The 26,906-nt window shown below is 44.9% G+C and overlaps 1 protein-coding gene across 16 annotated transcripts in view; it reads left to right on the forward strand.

The window, feature by feature from the left end:
- ATXN7L1 (ataxin 7 like 1) overlaps positions 1-26,906 on the forward strand; it is a 224,662-nt gene that overhangs the window by 68,846 nt on the left and 128,910 nt on the right. For all 16 annotated transcript variants that reach the window (XR_009244220.1, XM_058654954.1, XM_058654953.1 and 13 more), the window contains one exon: positions 8,569-8,673. Coding sequence is in view for 15 of the 16 variants with exons in the window: in XM_058654954.1 (XP_058510937.1) it covers positions 8,569-8,673 (105 nt within the window). In the remaining variant the exon portion in view is untranslated. The remainder of the gene's footprint in view (positions 1-8,568; positions 8,674-26,906) is intronic.

Genomic DNA, 26,906 nt, shown 5'->3' on the forward strand with positions numbered 1-26,906 from the left:
CCTTGCTTTTAAATTTGTATTTATTTATTTTGTGAAATCCATATCTCACCCTTGTCACCCCCAAAGTCTAGCATTTGGTGCAGCAATACAATATTTAAGGCTGAGCTAAATTCAGCTCATAACCACAGGGTTTGCATGAGGTAGTGTTTCCTATGATAGATTATAGGTGAGATGGATAGATAGCCCTCACTAACTCCTCTCAAGAGTGAGTCGCTGAGATTTTGCATTCATTGACCTTTTCCAGACATTTCCTTTGTTTTTGTAGCATGGATGTGGCATTCTTTTCTTCCTCTCCTCTTCTCCCAATACACTCCCTGTTGCACCAGTCATCCTAACCAAAGAACCAGGGAAAGGCACTTTTATAGGACCTGGGAGTCCGTCTTCCAGCCCGAGTCAGGCTGCCACAATGAGAAGACATGAAAGGAGGTGGTTCCATTGATTTCCCCTTGACCCACTTTCCGTGTTCTAATCGCACTTTCATGTTCAGCCTGAAAATTCTCTTTGACTGTATCTTAGTCTGTTTTCTGCTGTTGTAACAGAATACCACAGACTGGGTAATTCATAAAGAAAGGATATTTATTTCTCTCAGTTCAGGAAGCTTTAAGTCCAAGGTCAAGGGACCCACATCTGGCAAGGGCCGTCTTGCTGGGTCATCCCATGGTGGAAGGCAGAAGGTGACAGAGTACTCGCAGGAGGTGGGAGTGAGGGAGGAGGAGGGGTGGGAGAGAAGGCTGAACTCATCTTTTATAAGGAACTCAGTTCCATCAATAACCCACCCACTCCTGGTAACAACATTAACCCATTCTAGAGCAGAGCCTTCATGACCTAATAGCTCTTGATGATGGGATGATGATAACATTTGAGTGTCCCTGCAGCTACTTCAGAGAATCAGGGCCAGATCTTTCTGTCTCTCCTCTCTGTAAATCTGCCTTTCCAATAAAAATAAATAAATCTTTATTTAATAAATAAATCTGACTGGTCATCTCAGCAAGGCAAAGGGAAGACTTTGCAGAATCATTCCCTTGGCTGCCAAGATCATCACTGCCCTGTCAGCCAGTCAGATTCTCTGCCAGGTCAGGCTCAAACTGCCATCGTGTGTTCTTGACTGAGCCTGCTGCATGCTGGCATAGCGTCAGACTGGGCAGAGCTGAGACAGCCAGAGATGGAAGAAATCTAGCCTTCCTAGGCTTTGTAGTGCCTGTGATTTTGGTGTTAGGACTCAAGAAATTGAAAATGAAGCCAAAGGGAACATCCAGAAAACACCCAAAGCCCACTCCACCCACTGGTACTGAGCAAAACTGTTGCTGATGGTACAGGTTGGAAAGAACTGTGCTTGCCAGAGGAACAGAATCCAGCGTCTTTGAGCTTCTGTCTGGTGGAGAGCAGGGATAGACTGTTTCCGTGGTCCACCTGGAATGTGCCCTCTCTTAGATTTGCATAGTGTTTGTCTTCTAAAAAGCTCAAAGAATGAATAAATCAATAAAATTATTGATCTCATAATCTCTGATAGCAACTATAGATGTTAGGATAATTTATTGTCATCACTTCTCCTTTGAGAAGAGAAAGTAAAGGAGTGTGGTAGATTGAGCAGCGTCTTAGAACCTTCAGCTTAGTTAATGTGTTAATATGGACTAAGCAGCTACCATGTGCCAGACTCTGGCTATGGAAATATAAGAGGCAGTAAGTCACACTTGCTTGTGGAAGGTCTCAGTCTGCTAAGACGTGCAGGCATAAACCAGTTGTTCTATTGCAGCCTGAAGAAATCTGTGGTCACACTGCTGGGTGATAATGTGTGGTAGCGAAGAGGGAGAAGACCATAGACAATAATGTCGTTTTATCAATTCTGTCTGTGGGCTAACTCCTATGTAAATATGTTGTTTAATCCCAGAGAACAGAAGCCTAGAATGCACTATCATAACAAATGGTAGAAGCAGGATATGAATCCAGGGCTTAGCAATCAGGCCAGTTTGAGGACCTGTCTCTCATAGTTTCTCTCATGGTTTGCATTTTTTTTTTCCTTTTTCTTTTTAAGATTTATTTGAAAGGCAGAGCTAAAGAGAGAAAGACTGACAACAAGAGGAAAAGAGAGATCTTCCATTTGCTGGTTTACTCTTCAAATGACTGAAATTGCCAGGGCTGGGTCAAGCTGAAGCCAGGACCCAGGCTTGTCTGGGTCTTCCACATGGGTAGCAGACCCTAAATACTTGGACCGTCTTCCACTGCTTTCCCAGGCACATTAACAGGGAGTGGATCAGAAGTGGAGCAGCTAGGACACAAACTGGCATCCATATAGGATTCCAGCATCACAGACAGCAGCCTAACATGCTATACCATGGCCCCAACCCCTCATAATTTGTATTCCGGACTCTGTCTCACAACTGGGCTAAGACGTGAGGAAAAATCCTGTGGAGCCCCGCATAATGCCCTTTCCTCAGTTTACCTTGACTGCATCTGTGTCATTGGAACATATTTCTGTCCTGTGTGGTTGGTTGGTTGGTTGGTTGGTTGGATGGCTAGTTGGAGGATTGGTGAGTGGGTCAATTTGTAGGAGGTGGGAACACAAAGGGAACAGTTCATATGACATCATGAGGACTTTGACCTGTCCCTTCTTCTCGCAGTGCCTATAGGCGTGGCTTCTGGCTCCACCCATGCATCAGGGACGACTTCTAGCCAACTGCAGCCAGAAGCTAGGAGCCACATTAGCTCTTGGACTGTAAGAGAAGAAAAGCTTTGTACCTCACACTCATGCGCATACTCTCTCACTGAAGCTGTGGAGTTCACTACCACTGCTTCTTTTTTCCCCGATTGCTTTGTCTCACCCAGCTCTTGCTGGTCTTGAAGCTCTTACAACAGGACCCCTGTTTCCCAGGAATCTGAAAAACAGCAAATGACCACCTTATCCTAGGGAGAATTCACCAATCTGCTGGGGACATAGAAGTGTCAATCTGAGATCATCTGAAGGTCCCAGCTTGTTTTGTTCTGAAAATTCTAAGTGATGTAAGTGATTTTAGAGTGAGGGAACAAGTGTGAATGCTGTTAGAACCAAGAAGAAACATTTCTGTATTTCCTCTCAAGTTTTTCAAGTGGCACCTGTGATTAAAATGCAACTAAAAACTTAAACAGCTAAAAAATTTTCACCAAAAAAAGGAGCATGTTATAATTAATAGGGAAAAGAAAGGCTCTTAGGACCAGCCATTCTGTGTCCTGATTAGAATCTGCTTAGAGTCAGGTGTCTTTGAACCACAGTGACTATTCTTCCAAATAATTTGGTTTCAGCTCCTGTTAAAGAGAAACTCAGAAATCAAAGCCTGTGTCAACCACCATGTTTTGGTAGTTTTCCTAGGAAGTGTGGTGGCACCCAGACCTCTGGCCATCGTCACATGTTTGCCAACTTCTTAGAATCCACCAAGATCTGTGAGAGCACTGAGCTTCTCAGGGAGCAGAGGCTTAGTTGTTTCTAGATTTTAATGAGCTCATCTTGTTTATTTGAAAGGCAGAAAGACAAACAAAGAGATCTACCATCTGTTGGTTCCTTCCCCAAATGCCTGCGATGACCAGGGCTGAGCCAGGCAGAAATTGAGAGCCAGGAATACAAGCCATGTTTCTTGTATCAGTGGCAGCAACCCAACTACTTGAACCATCACTGCTTCCTGCTAGGACTCAGCAGGACACTGGGATCTAGAGCAGAGCTGGGACTTAAGCAGGCTCTCTGATTTGGTATGTGGGCTTCCTGGGTGACAGCTTAACTGCTGTGCCAACCACCCACCCTAAGGTTTACGTTTTCAGCAGAACTCAAATTTGCCTTCTTAGAAAGGGTTGGTGTATTGAAATTAACACAAATGCAGTCCCATTTTTTTCTTTACAATTTTTAGGGTAAAAATTTTTATCTAAATTTTTTTTGCCGTAAAAAAGAGTTAAAAAAGAAAATGTAATTTAAAAATTATATGCAATTATTTTCAGTATGCTATAATATTATAACATGTGCCACCTCGGCATTTTTATACCTCTTATAGTGAATTACACCTGGAAAACATTTTGGGGAAAACCTAAGATCCTTTTCTTGGGACTTTATTTCTTTTATTGAAACTAGCATTGTGTTCCAATGGATTGTACCTGCAATGCTGTCGTTATAAGAAGTACTACATGGTTTTCTATGGCAAGCGTTGGTATCATCTGCTGGTAAGCTTGTTTGACAGCCTTGAAAGCAGTCAGCGTCTTACAATGTCTCTGTGCATCCTTTTCTCCACTCAGAATTCCTGCTTACAAAGGGAAGGATTCAGTGATTCCTCACTCTTGCGAAAGATCTTCATCTGTCATGTGCTCTCCAGGTGTTGCATCGTAATGTCAAAGTCACAAGCCCTGGGAGGTCTAGGGACAAACTCAAAAGTACACAGCATCTAGTTTGTCCCTGGGTCCACAAAGCCAGCTGTCTTTCCCATCTTAGGAACAAGTCCTATACACATACTGAATTGAAGATGTCACCCTGCCCTTTTCTTAGCTGCAACCATTTTCCAAAAATGACTGTTGGACATAGACACAAGTTTACATACACATCATTTCACTTGTCAGAAGTGCTGTATTTAGAAAGCTGTTTATCTTGAAGGCAGTGCTACTCCTTTCCATTTCTCTGTGAGTAGCAACTCTAGAAACAGTTTGCCAAGCACACTGGAAGGTCAGAATTACTACTTTCCCAGAGCCCACTCTACTGTCCCCGACTCTGCCTCTTTCCCTCACAGCTGAGTGCTGTTCCCTCTGTTTCCTGTGCCATCTGGGAAGGGACAGTGGGTGTCAAGGGAGGGGAGGCCATGAAAGCCAGAGAGGGGCAGAGAGCTAGCCTACAGGTGACAAATCTGTAAGTGGCACTGAGCCTAATCTGTGAATAATCTGCATGAATAATGCTTAATGAGTGAGCATTAGATCAGCAGACATTGGAAAGAACTCCAGAAATTTAATTCTCCCACCTCCACTCATGGACCACTCACAGTGTCTGTGTGGGTATTTGTTGTAGAAAGTGATCAGTTTGCTGGGTCTGCCATGCATATGTTCTTGAGTTAATAATTGCTGCCTAACTGTAATATAATGTTAACAAGATGACTTCCTCTCAAGTTCCCAAAGCCTGGTTGACTCCTAGTCTGGTAGATGAATACAATGTATTGTGTTTCACACCTGGAGAAATGGAGCTAGGGAAGGACAATGCTAGAGCAGGCACTAGTCACAAGTACTACTAAGTGAACTTTTGAAATTTATTTGAAAGGGAGAGAAAGAAAGAAAGGGAGATCTTCTGTCTACCACTGCTTTACTTCCCAAATGTCCTTAACAATCAGGACTAAGCCAAGCTGAAGCCAAGAGCCTAGAACTCCATCTAGGCCTTCCACATACATAGCAGGGACCCACATGCAGTCTTCTGCTGTTTCCCTAAAGCTCATTTGCAGGGAGCTGGATTGAAAGCAGAGCAGCCAGGACTCAAAGCAGTGTTCCTATATGAGATGGTAGCATTACAGGTGGCAATTTAACTCAGTGTACCACAGTGCCAGCCCCTGCTGAATGTTTGAACAGCCTGCTCTCTGAGTGGGGCAGGGATGTGTGTACAGTTGGGCTCCCACTAGCTGTAACAAGTCTACTTCAGCACACCAATGTTTTTATTTTTGTGATTGTAGACTGGATGTTTTACTTAAAGGGTAAATGAATAGAGAGAATAAAGTATCTTTCATTGCGCCTGGCAATGTAGTTTTCATATCTTCCTGTCTTCCTGACCTCATCCCCCAGCCCTTGTGAACCCAGTGAAACAGCACATGGCCATGAACACACAGCTGTGTGAAGTGGGTCTTCCAGGGGCTGAATGCCCTTACCTTGCTCCCTACCTGCTGTGCTCTCAGACTCTGGGGGCCATAGAGGAGGTTCCAAGGTCTCTGACACATATTCAAGCAGACAAGTGAGCTCTCTCACCTTCCCCAGAAATCATGTGCTGAGCAGATGTGTACAAGGCTGAAGCAGCCCTGGAGGCAAACCAAGAAAAGTCCCAGTGAGTGAAGGGCCTTGAAGGGAACACAGCCCCATACTGCCACAGTCTCTGACTTGCTTAACCTTTACCATCAACTCAGTGAAGAATGTAACAGGTGCACACATGCCTGGAGTGGGCCCTACAGATCTTGGGAGGAATACAGAATAGTGGGCACCAACAGACACACTGAAAGGCCTCTGACACACCATCCAGCAGTGACCATAATGTTCACATTCTTTTATCCTGCTGTGTCTGTTCTCAGCTTCCCACCTGCACTCAGCGCGATTTCTGGCACAAGAGCAGGTGTTCAAGAAATTGTTGTTAATGCTTGACTTTTAGTTTTTTTTTTTGAACATCTGTGGGTTTCTTTAACCCTTCAAAGCCTCACCGATTTCAGAAAGGATATAAAGCAGCTCACTAGATGTTTGATAAATAATGAATGAGCTCTTGCTGGCATCTGGTTTTTTATCTATTAGTAGATAGAAAATACAACTAAACCCAAATCACATGCAAGTTGTTTACAAAGCCTACTAGTAATGTTATTGTTAATTTCTTCTGGCTTTTTATATTTTTTAAAAATGTATTTTTTAAAAAACATGGATCACATTTTTTATTTTAAAAAACATAGATCATGTTATAATGCCAACAGCCTGGAAAGTAAGGCAAGGATCAGCAGTCAAGGTATGGGAGACCACAGTTTGCCTGCTATGAGCCGAGTCCCTGCCTGCCTGCCAACCCCTGACTACCCCAGCAAACCAGTGTGTGCCGGTCTTCCCCAGAACCATAAGAGAGATGTGAGTCCTCCAGGGAAAAAGATAGTCTGTGCCTCCTCCACTGGGCCGCCAACAAGGGAGAAACTCGGCATAGCCTGTGTCCTCAGCTTTTCCCAGCCCAGGCCCAGGTTGTTTCCCAGGAGAGGAGGGGATCTTCCCACTCCTTACCAATATTCCATTTCCATTTCCCTCAAAGTGGCTGGCTACTCCCAGAAGGGACCGCCTGGAGGCCACCACCAGAACTTTTGCTGAGTTCTAATTGAGTCCTCCCCATACTGTAAAGACCTCAACTGTTCCTGCTGGCCTCAGCTCCCAGTTGAGGAAACCCTGGGGTGGTGGGGTTTTGTGAAACACATTGGATCAGTCTAGCATGTGAGGCCTCGGGAAGAATCGAGGAACCTTTTCTCCCAACCCAAGGCAGTTTGGCAGGTTCGTGACAGAGGTGCCTTCTTACCACAATGGGCTTCTCTCCTCCCTCAGTCCTGGATCTGGTTTTAAGCACCCTGATCTCAGAGCCCAAGCGACTCATTTGGAACCAGTTGGCTAACAAGCAGATCAAGATCCCTATCTCTTGTGATATTTCCAGGGTCTGTCCACATGATGGCATGGATCAGTTCTCAGTTCTGTCTTGTGGTTGAATAGCATCCTCCTACATAGAGGCAACACATTTTGTGTATCCATTCACCTGCTCATGGGTGTTTGGATTGTTTCACTTTGAAACTGCCGTGAGTAGTGATACTGTGAACTTTGACAGACAAGATCGTTGCACAGCCCTCTAAAGTATGTGGCACATAACTGATGTCTTAGCAACACCTGTGTGATCATCTCACCACTTTACCCAGAAACCCTCAGTGGTTTTCCCTTGTTTTTCTAAAATCAGATTCAAAGTCCTTCCCTTAATCTATGCGGCTTATAGCTTCTGGGCTCTGCCACAATCATCACACCCCACTTTTCCTTTGTTCTGTTTCATCCATGAGGTTCCTCTAGGGGCCCAGACCCTCCTTCTCTGGTCAAAATTCTGACCACCTCCTGCTTTGTTTCTCTAAGGCCTTGATCTTAGGCACCCTCCAGTGCCTCTCATTAGGTTAGATGTACCTGTCACAACCATGTGGAGCCCCATATATTCTCTCCTTTGCACTTGTCACCATCACAATCACAATGATTATCATGACCATCTGCTTTATGTGCCTCTCCTCTGTCACCGTAAACTCCAAGTGCCCAAGGACCACACTCTTGTTCCCCCAGTTCCTCTTTACACGTAGCACAGTGCCTGGCACCCTTAGGCACTCAGTAAATGTTAACCAGATGGATAAGAATAGCAGACCGTTTTCTGTGGAGTCCTCTGGCTTTGGTGTCTTCCTCAGTGGTTGGGGTGCTAGAGCCAAGAGAACTCTCTTTGTTCTATCTCCACCCATTAGATGGACCACTGCTGAAGTAGGAATGGGTTTGGGAGATACCTCCTCTCCGCAACCTGTCATGAAATAAATGAGCATCATGTTAACACCTGGGCAAATTCCCAAAGCACGTGACCCAGGCCAGCTTTATCAGCTGCAGTCGCAGTGCCTTGCTGAGGAACATGAAGAGGAAGTCTTCTGAGGCAGTTGCTTCTGAGTTTGGGGAGCCGTACTCTGACAAACTGCATTCCCTTCACTAACCATAGTTGCCTTTCTGCATGTCTTGTTTGAAAAACTGCCCCTTGAAGAACTTCCAAGAGGAGATTGTCACACCTTCTGAGACTTAATTGTTCTTTTTTTTTTTTTTTTTCAAAAACCACTGTTTTCCTTTCCCTCACAGATATGCACTTATTTGGCCATTATCCCGCACATGACGACTTCTACCTCGTGGTGTGCAGCGCCTGCAACCAGGTCGTCAAGCCTCAGGTTTTCCAGTCGCACTGCGGTAAGTGGACTCCTGCACCCAGCCACCATGTTGGCACCTGCCTTCAGGCATCCTCACCTGTCCCTGGGCTCCCCAGTAGGGTCTGGCTCAGCGTCTGGCTTAACTCCAGGCTCCTTCTGAGGCTGCAGCCTCTGTTTGTAGAGTCACTCATTGTAAGAGCTATAGTCCTTGCTGAAACACTTGATCTTGTCAGAACAAATGAGAGAAACACCCTGCAACATGCTTCGGTATGATGGGACCAGACTGAAGTCATCCTGGTGGTAGCCCTGCAGATGACCAAAAGCAAGAGAGGGTGGTAGCCTGAGGGAAGTTCTCCTATAGACTGACATTTGAGTACCCTGGAAGAGGGCCTAGAGGGGGTCTCCCAGGATTTACACCAAGCTTAAACTGGAGCCAAGGGCAGCCTGGCACCTGGGTCACCGGATGCTCCCCACAAGGAAATGGCATATAAGAAAAATGTCAGTCTCCACATAGCCTCTTTCAAGAATGTCCTTTGTTTAAAACTCCAGGTGTATTTGCAAACTCGCTTTCCCTATGTATCTTAATATTCTTGGTATAGCAGGTTCTTTCGCATGGTCTCCATTCAATGCTGGTGCCACAGATAGAACAACAGATAAAGTTCCCCGGGACGTTCCCCTCAGGGACAAATGAGCAGCTCTTTGACCTTAGACAAGAAGTCACTTAACCTCTTTGGGTGGAAGTTTCTGTATGTTCAACGGGGAGCTAGACCACACCATTTCCAAAGCTGTAATGTGCTGGAAGTCCTGAACGTTATTCCCTACTTTTTTTTAAATTTTGACAGACATAAAACTGGAATGCCTCCCTTTGCTGCTAAAAATTTCCAGGCACATTCAGTGTTAGGCCTTACAAAAAAAAGAAAGCCAAAGCAATTATTGTATGAATGTGCTTTTGCAAATGATACACATTTACCCTTTCTCTGTATTTTGGTCTTTCCCCTTCAGTTTTAGCCATTAAAAAGGCATAAAATAAAAGGGATTGAGCATGTACCTAACTTCTGCAGAAGATATATTTGGGATTATAGAACAGTTTCTATTTTGCTAATGTCATCTGTGATAAGATACACACACACACACATCTATGTATATATAATGTGCACTGTATGTGTACAATAGGTGTATTTTATGCTCACAAATTGTAAAAAGAGAATCCAGGCTCATAGGAATGCTTTTGTAAATTAGTGTAAGCCCCCTGACTGGGACAACGCAGAGAAAGGATCTGATCAAGTGCTATACAAAGAGCCGTGATAAGAGGCCAGGCCTACTTCTGTGTCCTTGAGCTACTTGCTTATCGTCTCAGGGGTTTGATTTCCTTGCCTCTTCCCTGACTTGCATGCACACGCCTGGCTGTGACATCGTCACTTCCGGTAGAGTGAGCACGAAAGGAACAAGTTGTGTACTCAGTGTGCATGGCCGTCATGCTCAGTGCAGTGTAGCAAATGACCTTCTCTTCCATCTGGAAGAGGGAAAAGGTCAGATTTCTTGAAAGGGAACTGTCAGAGGCCTAGTGGTATCACTACCAGCTGATGTGACAGGTGGAGAGTCTAAAACAAAGTTGTAGCAAGAAAGTCCCACCCAGCCATTGTCTTAGGGAGCAGTGGTGGAAGCTCTGTGCCAGTTGTTTCCATGTGGTTAAGGTAAAAGGCACATGCTGGGCAATCCTGAATGTGATAGGCATCCATTCATTGACATGTCGTCGTTCCAGGCCTTAAGATACAGTAATGAACTAAACAACTGAAAAATCTCAACCCTTATGGAGGTCTGTATTCTATTGTAAGCCATCAGAGCCTTCACTGAGAACTAATTCACTGACAGTCAGTAGTGAGAACTTCCTGAAAGAGACTAGGCACTCTCCCCACCCTGAAGAATCCATACAGAGGCCAGCAAGGCATAATGATGTCAACAGAAGAACGTCTAGGACTTGAAGTGACTGATGTGCGTGACTCACTTTGCCAGGAGAGGCTTTGGGTGCAAAAGGCAAGTGTCAGCCTAGGGGAGAGTTCATGGTTTTGTGGCTGCCTGCTCTGAACAGTAGCAGTAAATTAGGAGTTTGATCCTCATCACTTGAAACCTGTTCTCCACTGAGCTTGTTGCTGAATAAACAGCAATGGGGGCACAACTACAAACTACCAACACCAGAGCCTCTGTCTCTCAGGTGTGCGTCCCAGTGTTATAAAAGCCACATGTGTCTACTCAGGAAAGAATGCAGAACAGCTCAGAACTAAAGCAACTCTTTGGGGACAGTATTACTCATTTTCCCAAGGAATTCTTCCTAGTTTCGTGACTGTCTTATCTCAAGCTGCTTTAACAGAATAGGAGCAGTCTTTAAAAAGTTCATGGAGAACACATGTTAAAAAAATTATGCAGGAATTTAAGAGCTCTTTCGCATCAAGAAACTTTTGTTTCAATTTTTTCACAGACTTTTGAAGTCCCTTTAGACCATAGACTAGGTGGCTTATAAGCAACAAATGTGTTTCTTACAGTTCTGGAGACTATGAAATTTGAAGTTCCCAGAACTGTCAGGCTCCAGAAAGGACTCTCTTCTGCAGCCTTCTCACTCCATCCTCCTATGGTGGAAAGAGGATCAAGAAAGCTCTCTGGTATCCTGTAATAAGGGCTTTAGTCCCATTAAAAGGGTCCATCCATAAATTACCTCCCCAAAGGCCCCCCTCCTGATACTGTCATAATAGGGATTATAATTTCAGCATACGATTTCAGAACACAAACACTCAGCCCATGATGGTTTTGTTTGTTTGTTTGTTTGTTTGTTTTTGCTGTTTTACTGTGTGACTAACCTCATCATTTTCAACAAGTTAGTAAGAATGCTGCCATACTCAGTGTCAGGTACTTTCCTATCTTTGAACTTGAAATCCTCTCAGTAGTCCTATGAGAAGATACTGGTAATAAATCATTGTGAAGTTGAGGAAATTCTTAGGAAGTTTGATGCCTTGTCTAGGTGCTCAGAGATAGAGATAACCTTTCTTCATGGACTACATGGTCCTTCCCACTCTTCCCAAACTCAAGGACCCAGCCCATTGGCTGGCCATGTCATAGGATAGTTTAGTTCGCAGTAGAAGACATTTTCAAATGAAATCTCTGTAGAACCACACTCTAAAAGTCTAACAGAGCAGAGCTGTTGGGGTTGAGATTAGGGTGTGGGCTTAGCCCCACCAACCTGACTGCTGTCTCCCACCTACAGGGTCCTAGAACATCATTTGAAAATTTGTTGAGGTAGTGAAGAAAATATGGACTTTCAGGCTGGGTGGGATTCCTCCCTTTTCCCCGGTGCCACTCCGTCTTTGTTCCTAGCTTACCTGAAGACTGGCTCTACTGCTGTGATCCTTTTCGGGGCAAGGTTGTATTGGGTTAGTTCTGTACTCCTTGAACTCAGGGAAAAAATCAAGGAGACACTTAATTTCTGTTTATTACAAAGGAAGATTTAAAAAAAAAGATAACAAATGACCAGCCAGGGATATACATAACAAAGTCTGGAAGAGTTCTGAGTGTAGGAGCTTCCATCTCTGAGGAGTGAAAATGCCTCCACCCTGGCATGTTGGTGTGCTCACCTGCCTGGAATCACTCCAGACTCTTCATTCTAGGTTCTTCTGGAAGGTCAACCCAGTCATGACTGATTGAACAATTTGGTCGTTAGCAATTAATTCTGTCTCTAGATCTGGTCAGGTAGAGCTGAAAGTTCCAGGCCTCCAGTCACGTCTTGGTCTTTCTAGTGAACAGTCCACATTTTGAAAACCTCCACCAGTCATCTCATTAACATGCAAAAAGACACTCCCTCCAGTGATTACAGGGTTCCTAGAAGCCGTTTTGGTCTAGAAATCATAGACAAAATCAAATCTCATCCACCATTCAGAGAATCTCAGCCAAGAACTGGGAATGAAAACCAAATACATATTTCTTCTTCCATCCCCATGTCCCAACAGCAATATGAAGGCATGGTGTCACTGAGTAAAAATCAGACTCAGGTTCAAATCCTGACTGACAGTTACTAGCTGTGTGTCCTTTCTGAGCCTCATTTTCCTCACCTGTAAAATAAAAATGACCACTTCTGCTCTGCAGAGTTACTGTGAAGGACATGGAGACAAGTGTGTTGTTTCCTGGCCCATGGAAAGGGGGAAAAAAAAGGCAGCTATTCTTGTCAGTAAAAATGTGACTATTTTGCTTTAAGTTGAATGTTTCCTGGGAAAATGGGACAGCCAATTCAGCGGAATACTTCCTGCCTTCCTTTCTTGATCTGGTCTCTAGGGACATGCCCTCTAAGATCAACCTGCGAAATCTTCACCCATGATTCATCTTTAGCTTCCCACACTTCTTGGAGACAGACTTCAGGACCTGGCTGTGATTACATTTGCCTGGAGTCCAGAGGACATGCCTTTATAAATATTGGCTTAGATTCACATTAGACCCCGGTGGCAGCTCCTTTGGAAATGTCCTAAAGCCCTAGCATCCCTCTAGGGTCCCTGCCGAGTGTCCAGCCAGACTCTGCTGTAGCTGTCATACAGGCATGATGGGAAATGTACCCCAGGACTGGCCAAGGGCCTTGTGCTTTGCATGAAGATAAGATCATCTGGGAACCGCAGTCTGTGTCATCCACCTGTGTTGGCCACCTTGGATCGCCTTTTTCTAAATCTGTGCAAAGGCATTTTAGATACTTTCTAATCCCCTACCCAGGAGAATTGGGAGTTTGAAGAAATAGTTTGTTTCTAAGGTTCCTTGGAGGAAAGCAGGGACAAACAATAATAGCACAGTCAGACACATCCCAGGTGGAGTACCTGGTTCAAGTTCAAGCTGCACTTCTGATTTCAACTTCTGGCTTGTGGTGGCAGGTGATAGCTCAAGTGCTTGTGTCCCTGCTACCGACGCGGGAGACTCCAATTTTAGTGACAGGCTCATAGCTGCAGCTTGGTTCAACCCTAGCTATTCAAGCATAATCAGAATGCATTGCTGCCCACCCAGCTGTGGCCTGATGCATTGACAACAGTTACTTACTGAGCAGAGCCTCTCCAGCCATATTATTCCAGGCCTACCACTTATTAACTGAGTGATCTTGAGTAATTTACTTTTTCTTTACTGATGTTTGCATATTCTTTTAAGATTTGTTTTTCTTTACTTAAAAGGCAGAGCTACAGAGATAAGAGGAGAGACAGAGATAGAGATTTTCCATCAACTAGTTCACTCCCAAAGTGACTCCAACAGCTAGGCTTTGAGCCAAGTTAAAGCCAGGAGCCTGGGAGGAGGGAAGTGCAGACTCCTGGAAGAAGTTAAGCCGACTTTTGCTGCTTTTCTCGGGTGCATTAGCGGGGATCAGACATGGAGCAGCCAGACCCAGAACCAACAGTGTGATGCCAACGCCTCAGGTGGAGACTCAACTCGCAGTGCCACAGTGCCGGCCAACATTCCTTTATTCTTCAAATGAGCAGCATAAGGTCATGATGATTAAAGAAATATCAGTAATGGAATAAAGTTTGCTTTAAATAAAAATTATCCTGTCATCAATCAACTGGTAATCTACAGAGATTTATAGTGAAATCTTACCCAAAGTATTTTTGTTATGGTTACTCCAAGGTAAAGGGGGGCCATTTGTGATTCTTCCTCCTACGTCGATTGCTGATGACTCCTGCCCTTATCTTAGAAAATGCTGTAGCCACTTCTTTCAAAGAGTCCCAAAGGTGGCTGGATGCTTTCCATGTGCGCGCGCGCACAAACACACACACACACACGAAGGTTGCCTGTAAAGCAGAAAAGTAGAAGGTGCAGGACATCCATAATAGGAGATGTATGTTTTGCTTTTAGTAATTGTGTGGCTTTTGATCAATTCAAAATATTATAATTAAGGAAAAAATAGGCTGTAATTGCTTCAAACATTTGTGAAGTTGTATGATTCACATAAATGAAGAGTAAGATTCCGCATCCTTGTCCCTCAGTATGTGTTTAGATAGCCACCTACCACAGAGTAAGGCTTCTTTGTAGGGCCATCACTGATAGTTACTTATTTCAAATGGAAAGGCAGATCAGATTTATAGAGAGGAGAGACAGAGAGAAAGAGCTTCCATCTGCTGGTTCACACCCCAAGTGGCTGCAACAGCTGGAATTGAGCTAATGCGAAACCAGGTAACAGGTTTCTTCTGGGTCTCCCATGTGGGTGCAGGGTCCCAAGGCTTTGGGCCATCCTCTACTGCTATCCCAGGCCACAAGCAGGGAGCTGGATGGGAAGTGGAGCAGCTGGCACACAAACCAGTGCCCATGTAGGATCCTGGTGCATGCAAGGCAGGATTAGCCACTAGGCTACCGCACTGGGTCCAGCATTGGATAATTCTTTGTGGTGGGACCAGTCCTGATGTTACTGTAGCATACTAAGTAGTCTCCCCAGCCCCTGCTTTCTCCATACCAATAGTAGCCTGGCCCTAGACTCAGCAACTGTAAGTATCTTCCAGGCCTTGCCAACATTCTGTAGGAGGCAAAAGCACCCCTGGTTTAGAACAACTGACATAAAATATAGCACATCCAGCTTGTTACATTTTCTATGATTTTTGTTTCTAAGCTTTTTTCCGGAATAAAATATTTGTATGTGTGCAGACACACTGGGCACAGAAATGCTCATCACTTTCACAGACTCACAACCCTTGTGGAAATTGACTATTCCAACTTGCACTAGGCTGGCCTTCAGCATCATTTCCTCATCACAGCAGATGCAAAGCATAAACAAGCCATCTGACACAAGTCGGTGACCTTGCATCCTTTCCACCTCAAAATAAATATTTTTTTAAAAGGCAAAAGGAACAACATATCCATCTACACAGATCCTGCAAATTTTTCAGCCACATTTGGCACTTGTCATTTAAGCACTGAGCCGTAAAGAGAACCAGAAAGCCCCACAGCCCACCCCTCAATCAGAGATAATCCTTAGCTATCAGTAAGCTTGAAAGAAATGATTTGGAATCAAAGAACCTAGCTGTCATTCAGTCAACAAGAGAGGACACCAATTTTCTCCCTTCTTTCTCAGAGTGTTTTTATTCCCTTTTCTGATTATATTTTCCAATGCCCTTCAAGTGGCTATTTTGCTTGTTGATGGGGGTGCAGTAGAATTTAATGACCTATGAGCTAAAGTAGAGAGGCTGAGCAGCAGACTAAATGAGTGACAGCAACTCACTCCTGGAACTTGGTGTGACATGTCCTGGCTGGCAGCTCACCTCCGTGTGCATCCAGATGCCAATACTCACTGAGTACTGAGGGCTGCACAGCCCAGCAGTGCTATGGCAGGGAGCCTAATTAAGGAAGTTCCAAGATGCCCTACTATTATTATTTTGGTGACCTCCAGTTGAGGAAGAAAGTAACCATTTGTGCTCTAGTTCCTAGGGAAAGTTGGTCCAGTCTGGTGTTAGTGCCCCCAGGCTTCTTGGGTAATCACGGGTGTCATCTTGAGCTAATTACCCTGCCTGAACTTCTCTTCCAAAGGCATCAATGCCACAGCTCAGGGCTTCGGGGTTTTTGTCAGTTAAGTCCGATTGGTTTTGTTGAGATTGGATTTGAGGAGACTAGATTTTTTTTTAATACCAAAGAAGTATAAAATAATTAGAGAAACTTGAGCTCATTGAATATATTCTGTGTCAAGTCTGATAGCACTAATTAATGAGACATGGCAAGAGCATGAGAATCTGTGCAAACTTCGTACTGGTAGGAGGATGTCTCAAGCTTTAATTTGATCAGCATATCCTCGATCAGTAATTAACTCCTGGAAATGATACATCTGCAGAACTTTTTTTTAGGTGAAGCCTTATTTGTTTGGAAGGCAGAATGACAATGAAGCAGGAAGAGAGAAAAAGAGAGCCTTCTGGTTCCCTCTCCAAATGCCTACGATAATTTGTGTAGGCCAGGTTGATACCAGGAGCCTAGAACCCCATCCGTATTTTTCCAAGTGGGTGTCGGGGACCCACATACTTGAGCCATCTTCTGTTTCCATCTAGGTGCAGCAGCATGAAGTTGTATCGGAAGCTTGGGGTTACTGGGACTCAAACCAGGCACTCTGACAGAGGATGCCCAGATTTAACCTGCTACACCACAGTACCTGCCCTTCTTTCAGATTTTTTATTATCAGAAACAAGTCTGCTCATTCCATCTTTTAACCATCTTTAGTAAAGTGCTGTCATACAATGAATCTTAAGAAAACCTGCAAAGAAAGAAATGAGGGACTGATCAACAAATGGTTATCCTTGAAAGTTCAACATTATAACTGAAAGGATCGTATTTTAACTTCCTCAAATTATATTTTAACTACTGAGTGTGGAGCATAGCAATCTGACCTGGTCCTAACCTGGGCTTTTTTTTGTTACAACACAAATGGGAGATGAAAACAACAATAATGATAAGGCTGATACACTATTGAGCACTTACTGTGTGCTCAGCATGTCTGTGTGTTGCAAATAAACTTACAGAAGATGCACTGGTTAAAATTTAGGGGTAGATTAGTAGATCATAATCCTGAATGCCATAATCTCAAATACTGAAATCTCATAAGATCAAAATCCCTGAATTCTAAATTTAAAAAATTTCTTAAATTTAATTCTAAAAGATTAAAATCCCAAATGTTGAAATCCTGAAAGGTCAAATCCCACAAACTACTATGTGAACATATTCTCCAAAGAGAGCCTTCTCTACAGGGGAAATGAAAAACAGCAACTCCTTATCGCAATGCAAGACTCTGAAGTATGCTGGATAATAATAATTGGGCTCCTACAAACTACCTCCGCACAACTGCCCCTAATGTGTCTCCGTAGTACACTTTTTCATATCAGGGTTATTTGCCTGAAGAAAATAGCTGTTTTACTTATATCTTGGGATTTTTTCGGGGTGCAGGTGACTTTGTTTTTACATCACTGGTAGGCCATTTTGGGTGAGCAGTGCCCTAAATGGTTTTTTCTGCATTTGTGCCAAGCTCAGTTGCCCCTCCCCCTACCAACCGAGTTGTCAGCTGGTGGCTCTGCTCCTGCATTCTAGTCCTGTGCAATGCAGTGCGGCAGAGTCACCTGGGAGCCCTAGCCAGGGAGCTCCCGAGGGATCCACCTGCATCCTGTGCATCCCTAAGTCCAGCACATTTACTCACTTTCTGTAGATAACTATAGCGGGTGTATAGACAAAGGGAAGCAGCAGAAGGACTCTGAGTACCTGATTCACCACGATTAGCGTACATCATAGCTGTAGCAAATGCTTATATTCTCTCTGCCTCTCTGTCTCTCTCTCTCTCTCTCTGTGTCTCTCTCTCTGTCTGTCTTTCTCTAACACATGCAGAAGACAAGATTAAAGGACCTTTGAACCCTGTCATGCTCTTTGACATTAACACAGTGAGTGCTGGATCTAAAAAGTGGGTGCTCAATGCAGTACTTTCGATAGATAGATAGATAGATAGATAGATAGATAGATAGATAGATAGATAGATAGATAGATAGATAGATAGATATTGGATCTTGGGGGAAAGGAAGGAGGAAGCCAACAAGCAAGGAAACTCAGCTTGCCAGTTGTATGAGTCAGCCCAGTCCCACCTGTGTGTATGGACATTTAAGAGGACCTGGCTGTTTTGCAAAAATGGCTGTCCCTGCTCGGTATCACTTGAAAAAACTGTTTTGGCGGGGGGATGGAGCCTCCTTCCTTGGTAAGTGGTAGGGAAGCTGTGACTTTCATCCCTGACCACAGCTGGTTTCTGGAGGTCTGGAGGGCTGCCATTGTGACGTGACTGCCCCCCCACACCCCCCCACCTGCAACTTCTGACTCATCGCTGGCATGGCCCCACAGTTCAAGCTGCTCCATTCCATCTCGTGCAGCTGTATCAGCCTGGGCGAATTAGAGGAGCAGTCGCCTCTTTATTTAAAGAATGTTGCCCCTGCTGATTGCAGAGGTCATTCTCAAATCCTTCCTAACCTGAACAAGAAGTAGAATGGCCCAAACAATGGCTCTGGAGTGGTGAGTCAGAAATTAGGGAACAAGAGTCTGGGTGGCCATACCACCCCAGGAAACTGGGCCAGGATCCCCTGCCAGACCCTCACAGTGGCTATCGGCATAGCAGAGAACCAGAAGGTCTTAGAACAACAATAATAGTGATAATGCAGTTTTTCCCTCTATTAGTGTAGTCCCAAACACAAGTTGACTCCTCCATCTGCTGTCTGAGTGGAGGCTTAAGCCCGCCCCCGTTTTTTTAACCTAGGAGGAGAAGCTGGCTGTGGAGAAAGTTTATAATCCCCTAAACCACATTTACTTCTGTACTTTGTAAGCAGGAATGATTTTAAGTACAACACTGATGAGCTACAATTTTCACTCCACACCCTGACAGCAACACCTAATTCCCATTTGTACTGCAACACTCCACCATCTTGGGTTTCCTCTGGGATGGGCCCTCCAAGAATTTTTTTCCCCCAGGAGTTAATTCTTAGCTCTTTGTTTGGGTTCACTGAGAGCCACCTCTCAGTGATAACTCTGTTCCTGGATAACTCTGTTAATGTGTTTGTGCTTTTCTCTCCCTTAGTTTTGTGTTGTGACTGTGATTTTGCGCTCATTGCTGTATGTGGCTGCCCTTACCCACGTGTAACTTTTCTAAACATGCAGGTAACTTGTATGACTAAGGCACCCTGTTGCATACCTTTATAACTAACAACATGATGCTATCCCAGCCTGGCCTCCAGTCCAGTGACCTGTGCCTCTGTCAACTCTGGCATGTCGCCCTGAGAGTGACAATGTCTCCAAGTACATGTGAATCAAGCTTACCCCAGGTGCATTTAGAGAGGCTGGGGCTGCATGGTAGCTCTTCCAGAAATCGCTCTACTGCTTTCTCAGCCTCTTGGAACTTGCAGCACTCACCCCAAAGTCTCTAGGATGTGATGGCGAGGAACTGCCAGCCTTCACAGCCTGCTTTTGTCCCAGCCTCTCTTTGAGGTGGATGATGATGATGCTGCTGCAGAAAGGTGTTGGAGACCAGTGGCAAGGCCTGGAAGGTGGGGATGTCTCCGAGAGCTTGTAGTGGCTGTGAGGCAGGAGATCAGTGGGATGCTTTGACAAATATGGTGAACAGTGCACAAGCTACAGAGCTAGGGCCTCACCTTCATCTTGAATTTCTGTTCCTCCTCTCACTCATTGTCCACAGAACTTACAAACTTGTCATCAATGTGATTTTGACCAGTGAACCGTGATCCTGTGTTTTGATGTTTTAGATGTTTGAAGATTTCCTGTTTTTGTCGTTGTTTTCTTCACCTGGCCCAGGAATTGTATTGGGTGATAACAGCACAGTCCAGGGAAGGAAGCAGCATCTGGTTTTGGTTTTGTTTGGGAGGATTTCTTAGAGTGTTCTCTTCTCCCAAGACACCCGAGCCTCCATTGCTCATGTGTGACTCCTATGCATCCTTCTCCAGGACACCTGTCTCAGAAGTTCTTGGCCTTGACAGTGAGCAAACAGAAGGTCCCGTAGAAACTTAATTACCATGTTTTCTCAATTCCATAATGCTGTTCATTGTAATTGTAATGCTCCATCAGTTGAATAGCACCTTTCCCAAGTACCATGAGTACTTTAAGGACAGTCTCTTCAGCCAGTTAGCAATGAGCAGCAAGAGATGGGCCAAATGAAGCAGAGCAGTGCAGAGGCTAGGGAATACACTGGGAACATTTTTAATGCTACACAACTAGTCCTCATTAACCACACACACTCTCTGCTTCTGGAGTCAGATAATTCACCATCCCTTTGATTTAGAGTTTAGTTAGAAGTACAAAGTAATGAAACTATAATAATCTGAGAGTTTCTGTTTGCTATAAGACCCTTGATACATGTCATTTAAATTAACCTGGTCCCATAGCCACTAGGCCACATGTAGATAAAAATTGCAGAGCTATCAAGTAGTAATCTAGAAGTATGATTTCATTTTCAGGTATAAAGGATGATAAGCAGGCTTACCTTAGTGTTGTTTTATTTTTTATTTCTAGCTTACTGTTTGATGGTCAGAAAATGTTTATTATATGTTACCCATTGTTTTAAACATATGATACTTTTGTGTCTAGGTAACATGAGTAAGTTTTTTAAATTTTGAGTATTTTTAAATTTTTTTTAATATTGCTCGCACATTTGGGAGGGATGCATGCCATGTGGGCCTCTGATTAAGGTGGGAAGGTCAAGTATGGAGGAAGATAAATGGGACAAATGCTTCAGGCTGTTTTTGTTTTTTCTCATGTGTCCCTAGAGGAGGAGGGGGCTACTCCTTACTGTCAAACTACATCAGCACTGGGGATGGAGGACAGTCATTTGATGTTGCCTTAGAAACCCCAATATGGAGAAGAGTGTTCTGAGGGTATTACTTGAGTTATCTTTATAGTTTGGAGAAATTGTTGGTTTTGTTGCGCCAGGGATGAGAAAATCTTTCCAAGGTTATTGTTTGACTAATCCTCCTTAGAGTATCCACAGACCCCTGAACATGTTGCAAATTTTAACCAGAAGAATTGTCCAGCCTTGTCTGATTTCCATCCACTGATGAAACAGTTGATGTCTTTTGCTGGCCTCATGCTGTCCATTGCATAGGCATCAGTAACTAAGGAGGCCTAGTCCTAATACATGCACTCCAAGGTCAGACCACACGTCCTATGATTCTCCCTGTGGCCAGGATTTGAGTCCAGCAGTCTAGTTGGGAAGTTCCCCAAGGATCCTTGCATGGGTGCGTGGGGTGAACTTAGACTTGACTCATGTGTGTCAGCCAGTGCAGGTTCAGGTTTGGTCTATCACCTGCACTAGTCAATAGGCATGCTGGTGAATGCAGCTGCCTAGTCAAATCCACCCCAGCACCGTATTGAACATGAACCATTGGGCACCGTGGTACAGCCAAGCAAGCCCAACCAACCCACTACAGACCTGGTCTTCACATACACCAATAGATGCCATGGCCTAGTCAGGAAAACCCCCAAAAATCCCCATCAGGCCCAGCCCCGGTTTTTATGCGTGCCAGCCTCTGCTGCAGCCTAGATGGCCCAGTACACACCCTATCAGCTCTCATGAGCTCCCGTGGGTGCTGTGACTTAGAACGGCCTCATGTATGCTGGCATAAGACACTGCATTGTCCAGTTTGGCCCTCCTCCAGCCCTGGTTCTCATGGTCACCAGCAATAAGTTCAGCCTAGCAGGGGAGTTACCAGAGTTTCCCTGCCAGACATGCTTCCAGCCCCGGATCTTTTGCCTGCCAGTGGGTCTGTGGTCCCGCCTGACATGACTTGCACCCAATTTTGGTGCTTGCCAGAGGGTGTGGCAGCCTAGCCCACTCTTGCCCAGCCTTGCCCAGCCCTAGTTCCAGCTCTCACACTGACCAGTGGAAACAGCAGCTCAGCAAGGGAGTTCCCAAGTTTCCCTACCAGGCCAACACCCAGCCCAGGTTCTTGAGCATGCCAGCAGGTACTGTGGACCACTCTGAGATGGCCCACCACCAGTCTCAGCATTTACCAGCAGGTGCTACAACTAGGCTCAGCCCAACCTGCACCCAGTCCCAGCTCTCATAAGCAGGTACAGAAGCCTAGTCAGCCTGGCCCTCAGCCCTCATGTGTACTGGTGGGTGTTGTGATTCAACCAGGCCTAGCGTCTGCCCTGTTCTGACTCTCACTCATGCTGGTATGTGTTGTAGACTAGCCCAGCCAGCCCACTCCAGACTTGGCTCTCACAAATGCTGATGGGTGTTGCAGCCCAGTCCAGCCCAACCTAACCTGGCCTGGCTTGCCCCCCAGCTCCGGCTCTCACAAATACCAGTAGAGTTGCAGCCTAGCAGGGAAGTTCCCCTGCCAGGCCCACTCTTAGCCTTAGTTCTTGTGTGTGCCAGCAGAGGCTGTGGCCCAGTCTGACATAGTCAGCCCCCAGTCCTGGCACTCACCAGCAGGTAAGCGCCTATCCCTACTGTTCTGCACCCATTCTGGGTACTACAGCCTAAACCAACTTGAACTGTCCCACACTCATTCTGGCTGTCATAAGCAGCAGCAGGTACTAGATCCTAGCCCAGTCCGGTGCACTCTTGGACCCAATCCACACACATACTGATGGGTGCTGGAGCTTTGCTCAGCCTGGTCTGCCCACAGCCTAGCTCTTACACTCACCGGTGGCAGCTGCAGCCCCTAGAGTTTCCCTGTCAGGCCCATTCCCAGCTCTGGGTCTTGCACAAGCTGGTGAATACTTCAACTCAGTCTGGCATAGCCTGTCCACACTCTCAACTCTCACTGACAGGTGTTGCCGCTCAGCTCATCTGGGCGCAGCCTGCACCCGTCCTGGCTCTCATGCATGCCAGTGGGTGCTACAACCTGACCCAGCCTGGCCTGTTTGCAGAACTGGTCCACACAAACACTGACAGGTGCTGCATCCCTACCCATCCCAGCCTGCCCCGAGCTCTAGCTCCCATGCACCTTAGCAGGAGCTGCGGTCCAGCTTGACATGACCCATCCCTGCTCACTGATGGATGGGTACTGTGACCTAGCCCAGCTGGCTTGCCTCCAAGCCCCAGTTTTTGCAGTCACCAGCAGGTGGTGGGTGATGCTGTTTAGTCCAGCCCAGGTCTTCTAGGAGGGTGGTTGCCTTGGCCTGACATGCCTTCTGGTTTCCCATATCTAAATGACTCCATCTCAGTGCCCTTGCCTGCTTGAGGTTGCAGAGGCCTGGTCTATATAAGACCCCAGAAATCATCCCTTCCCTGTCAAACATGCCCTCAAAAGTTCTGACCCCAATAGGTCCCTAGGCCCTTTCTCTGCCAATCTGCAGCACCCCACCTGGAGGCTGGGGTGGTGTGTCCTGGCCCAGAATTCTTACCTTCCGCACACATCTTACAAAAAAAACAAAAAAAAAGAATAAGGATAAGCAGCTATGCTGGCATACTGGTATAGTTAACACAAATTTGGCATTAACCAGGCCCAAAATGCCCGCCAGATATTGGCTACTTTTCTCCTAGCAATGTAACACGAGACAACCTAGTCAGTTGCCTACATGCCTACAACTGGGGAGCAGTGAGGTTTTTTTTTTTTTGAATGTGTCGTGTGTGATTAGAAAATTCAATAATCTATGGGGTGTAGAACCTCATATGTATATTGTCGATTTTGCTCAACTCTTGCATATCCTCATTATTTTTTATCTACTTGCTCTGTAATTTCTAGAAAAAAAATTAAATCTCCTTTGATGGTTATAAATGTATCGTTGTCTCCTGTAACTGACAGCTTTTGCTTTATAGCTATGCATATAAATTTGATTGTCATGTCTTTTGAATGGTGGCATCTTTGTACCTATTGATGCTTTTGCCATCAATCCTATTTTACCTGATTAACATTGCCACCCAATTTTCTTCTGGCCAGTATATATTTTTTCTTATTTATTTCCTTCCATTCTTAAATATTTTGAACTTTTCTGTGTTATTTTGTTTTGGATGTCTCTTATAAGCAAATGTGTAAGTTCTTTTTTGATAAGTCTCATCTAATAATGTGAGTGACTTTTATCTTTGAACCTATTTTTCTTGTGCATTTCTGTTTACCTTGGATTTTATTTACTTCTTTGTCCTCCTTGTCTGCATTCCATTAGGTTAGCAAAATTTTCCTTGCTTATCCTCACCTTTCTCTCTGCTAGCTTGGCTGTGGTTGTTTTTAATTCAAACATCAATTTATTCAGTGACTGCCACTAAGTTTCTAACATGTATTACTGAAATATAATTTTTTTCTAGTAGTGACTGAAGTTATCCAGCATCTCCATTGTCTTAGCACAGAGACCTTTGCATGCTACAGTATCTCCAAGTCAACTGGCATTTACAATAGGAAGTTGAAGCTGTGACTCAAGACACTGGCCATGCATTCCCAACATACTGAAATTCAAGGCTCCCTGACTAATTCAGAAGATGCAAGCTTTTTAGTTGTATTTGCAGGCGAATTCTGCTTTACAGGCTGGGATGCTTTGGGGCTGTCTCTCAATTTCAGAATGACACATCCATCCAAGCTCATAAAATCCATTTCTTGAATTGCCAAAAGTGTTCTGGATTAGACAAAGAACTCAGAAGACTGTGGCCCACTGCCAGGGCCTGCTTTCACATCAGATTTGTCATTTGTTGTGACTTCCAGTGGGGAGTGTAATATGTCTCCTCCTTGCTACTGACATCTGCTTACCTATCCCCTCCTTCTCAAACTTTAAAGTGGGTACAAACTCTGCTTTGCAGAAATGCTGGTGCTTAGATCCACAGATGTTACTTTCAGGGAAAAGGCCAGAGGATCAAAGTTAGCAAAGAAAACTTGGACTGTTGCTGTGTTTTCCCATCCGTAGCGTTCAGTGCATGAGCTGTGCTCCCACCTTCCCCTAGTTTTCCACTCTGGACTCTGCGTGCAATCTTTTCTAGATCATTTGGGGTTTTTCTTTAGTTGTCGAGCTGGCACAAGAACCATACTTGTTATTTCCCAGAACATGAAATGCAAGGAGGCACTTCCTACTTGAATCTTATTATTCCTGAGGGTCTCCTGGTGGGACTGACAGAAAAAGTGAGTCCTCCTTCAGTGCTCTGCAAAGTCCCCCTTGAGGTCAGCACAGTACACACGCAGCAGACCAGGCCCATCACTCTTTCAGTTATCTCTGACTCTTGTGGGTCAGGGTCCTGAGGAAGAGCCAGCCTAAGGCTATGGGTGGGTTTCCTGGTAATTTATGTTTAAGACAGGCTTTTAATAGAGATACACTTTTAAATAGTACCCGGGAAAAAGAGTCTCTTCTCTTCATGGGTATCCATTTATAGGACTCAGCTGTTGAAGCTCAAGGGCAGCATTAGGCTCCAGTTTAATCTGCGTGCCATAATTTACAGCACCGGGTGCAGCAGTGTGCGTACAACTGTTTCAGTAGTTTGTTGTGATAGATAGCTATTGCTCTTAGGGCAGAAATACCATGTCTGCTCTCCATTTATGAATATGGAGTTGTCTCAGGCAAGGCTTTGGCTGGAGCATTTGAAAGGGGAAATTCCCCACTAGTCAACATCTTGTCACTGGCCCCAAATATCTCACCCCTGCTCTACATGCACCAGTCAGATCTTAATCCAGGCAGCAGTTCTGCAGTACACGTGCATTTCTGGTGAATAAGTTTCACGTGTAACAGTTTCAAGGGACAAGACCTGCCAAAGGCTGCAGTTTTGCACTGAACGTCAGGAGCTGTTAGACTATTAACCTGGTGGCAGGAGGTCACTGATGTGGATCTGGGGAATATCTTGGAGGTGATAATATGATATAGGAAACACAGAAGGAATAGGACTCCTCCTAAGAAGATGACATCACCTAGGGAAATTGAGACTGCTGGATAGGGGAGGAGCTCAGGGTATAAATCTCCAGGGATTCACTCTTCAGAAACTCCGAGATATACTTGCCTTCCACCAACCTTCCTTTATCCAGATACTTTATTCCCTGATGCTGGGAGGAGGCAAACTGCCTGTACAAATTAGGCATTCAGATAGAATTGACCATCTTGTCTGGAAAATCCCTTAATTCTACCCTACGCTCCTGCTCTGTCTCCTTGTTTCAACTCCTTCTCCACCAACTGTCCCAGAGAAACTGCAGTCCTTGCTCCGGCATTCTTTGATCCCTCTGACGTTTGTTAACTTCTACCCTGGACAGGATTACAGGCACACAAAATAGAGGTCTTAGGCACCTGTTTTTACATGCCATGACATAGCTTCTCTTCCGTGGTCACATCCCAAATGCCACTTTTCAGCAGCGTCTCTCTGGAAAATGATTCATCTGAAAACAGAGTCAAGAGCTTCTCTGTGCTCTCACTGCTATCTTTTTTGAGGATGATCACATACTTTTAGAAATCCCTGACATTTCCATAGCATCTTGCTGTTGACAAAGCACACTCTCTTGGCTCGCTCCTTTTGATTCTCATAACAAGTCAGGAAGATGTACATGTAGGTTTGGAAACTCAAAGGAATTTAGTGGCTATCCTACATCACACAACTGATGGGGACAGACCTTGGGGATAGAATTTAGGACTCCAAGGGCTGGCATTAGGTGCAATGCATTAAGCCGCTACCTGCAACACCAGTATCCAGTATTGGTGCTGGTTCATGTCCCAGCTGTTGCACTTTCAATTCTGTTCCCTGCTAATGTACTTGAGAAATCAGCAGAAAATAACCCAAGTTCTACACGGGAGACCCAGATGGAGTTCCAGGTCCCTGGCCTTGACCTGGCCCAGCCCAACTGTTGA

Source organism: Ochotona princeps, chromosome 25 (assembly GCF_030435755.1).
Source record: "Ochotona princeps isolate mOchPri1 chromosome 25, mOchPri1.hap1, whole genome shotgun sequence".
NCBI classification, from domain to species: domain Eukaryota; kingdom Metazoa; phylum Chordata; class Mammalia; order Lagomorpha; family Ochotonidae; genus Ochotona; species Ochotona princeps.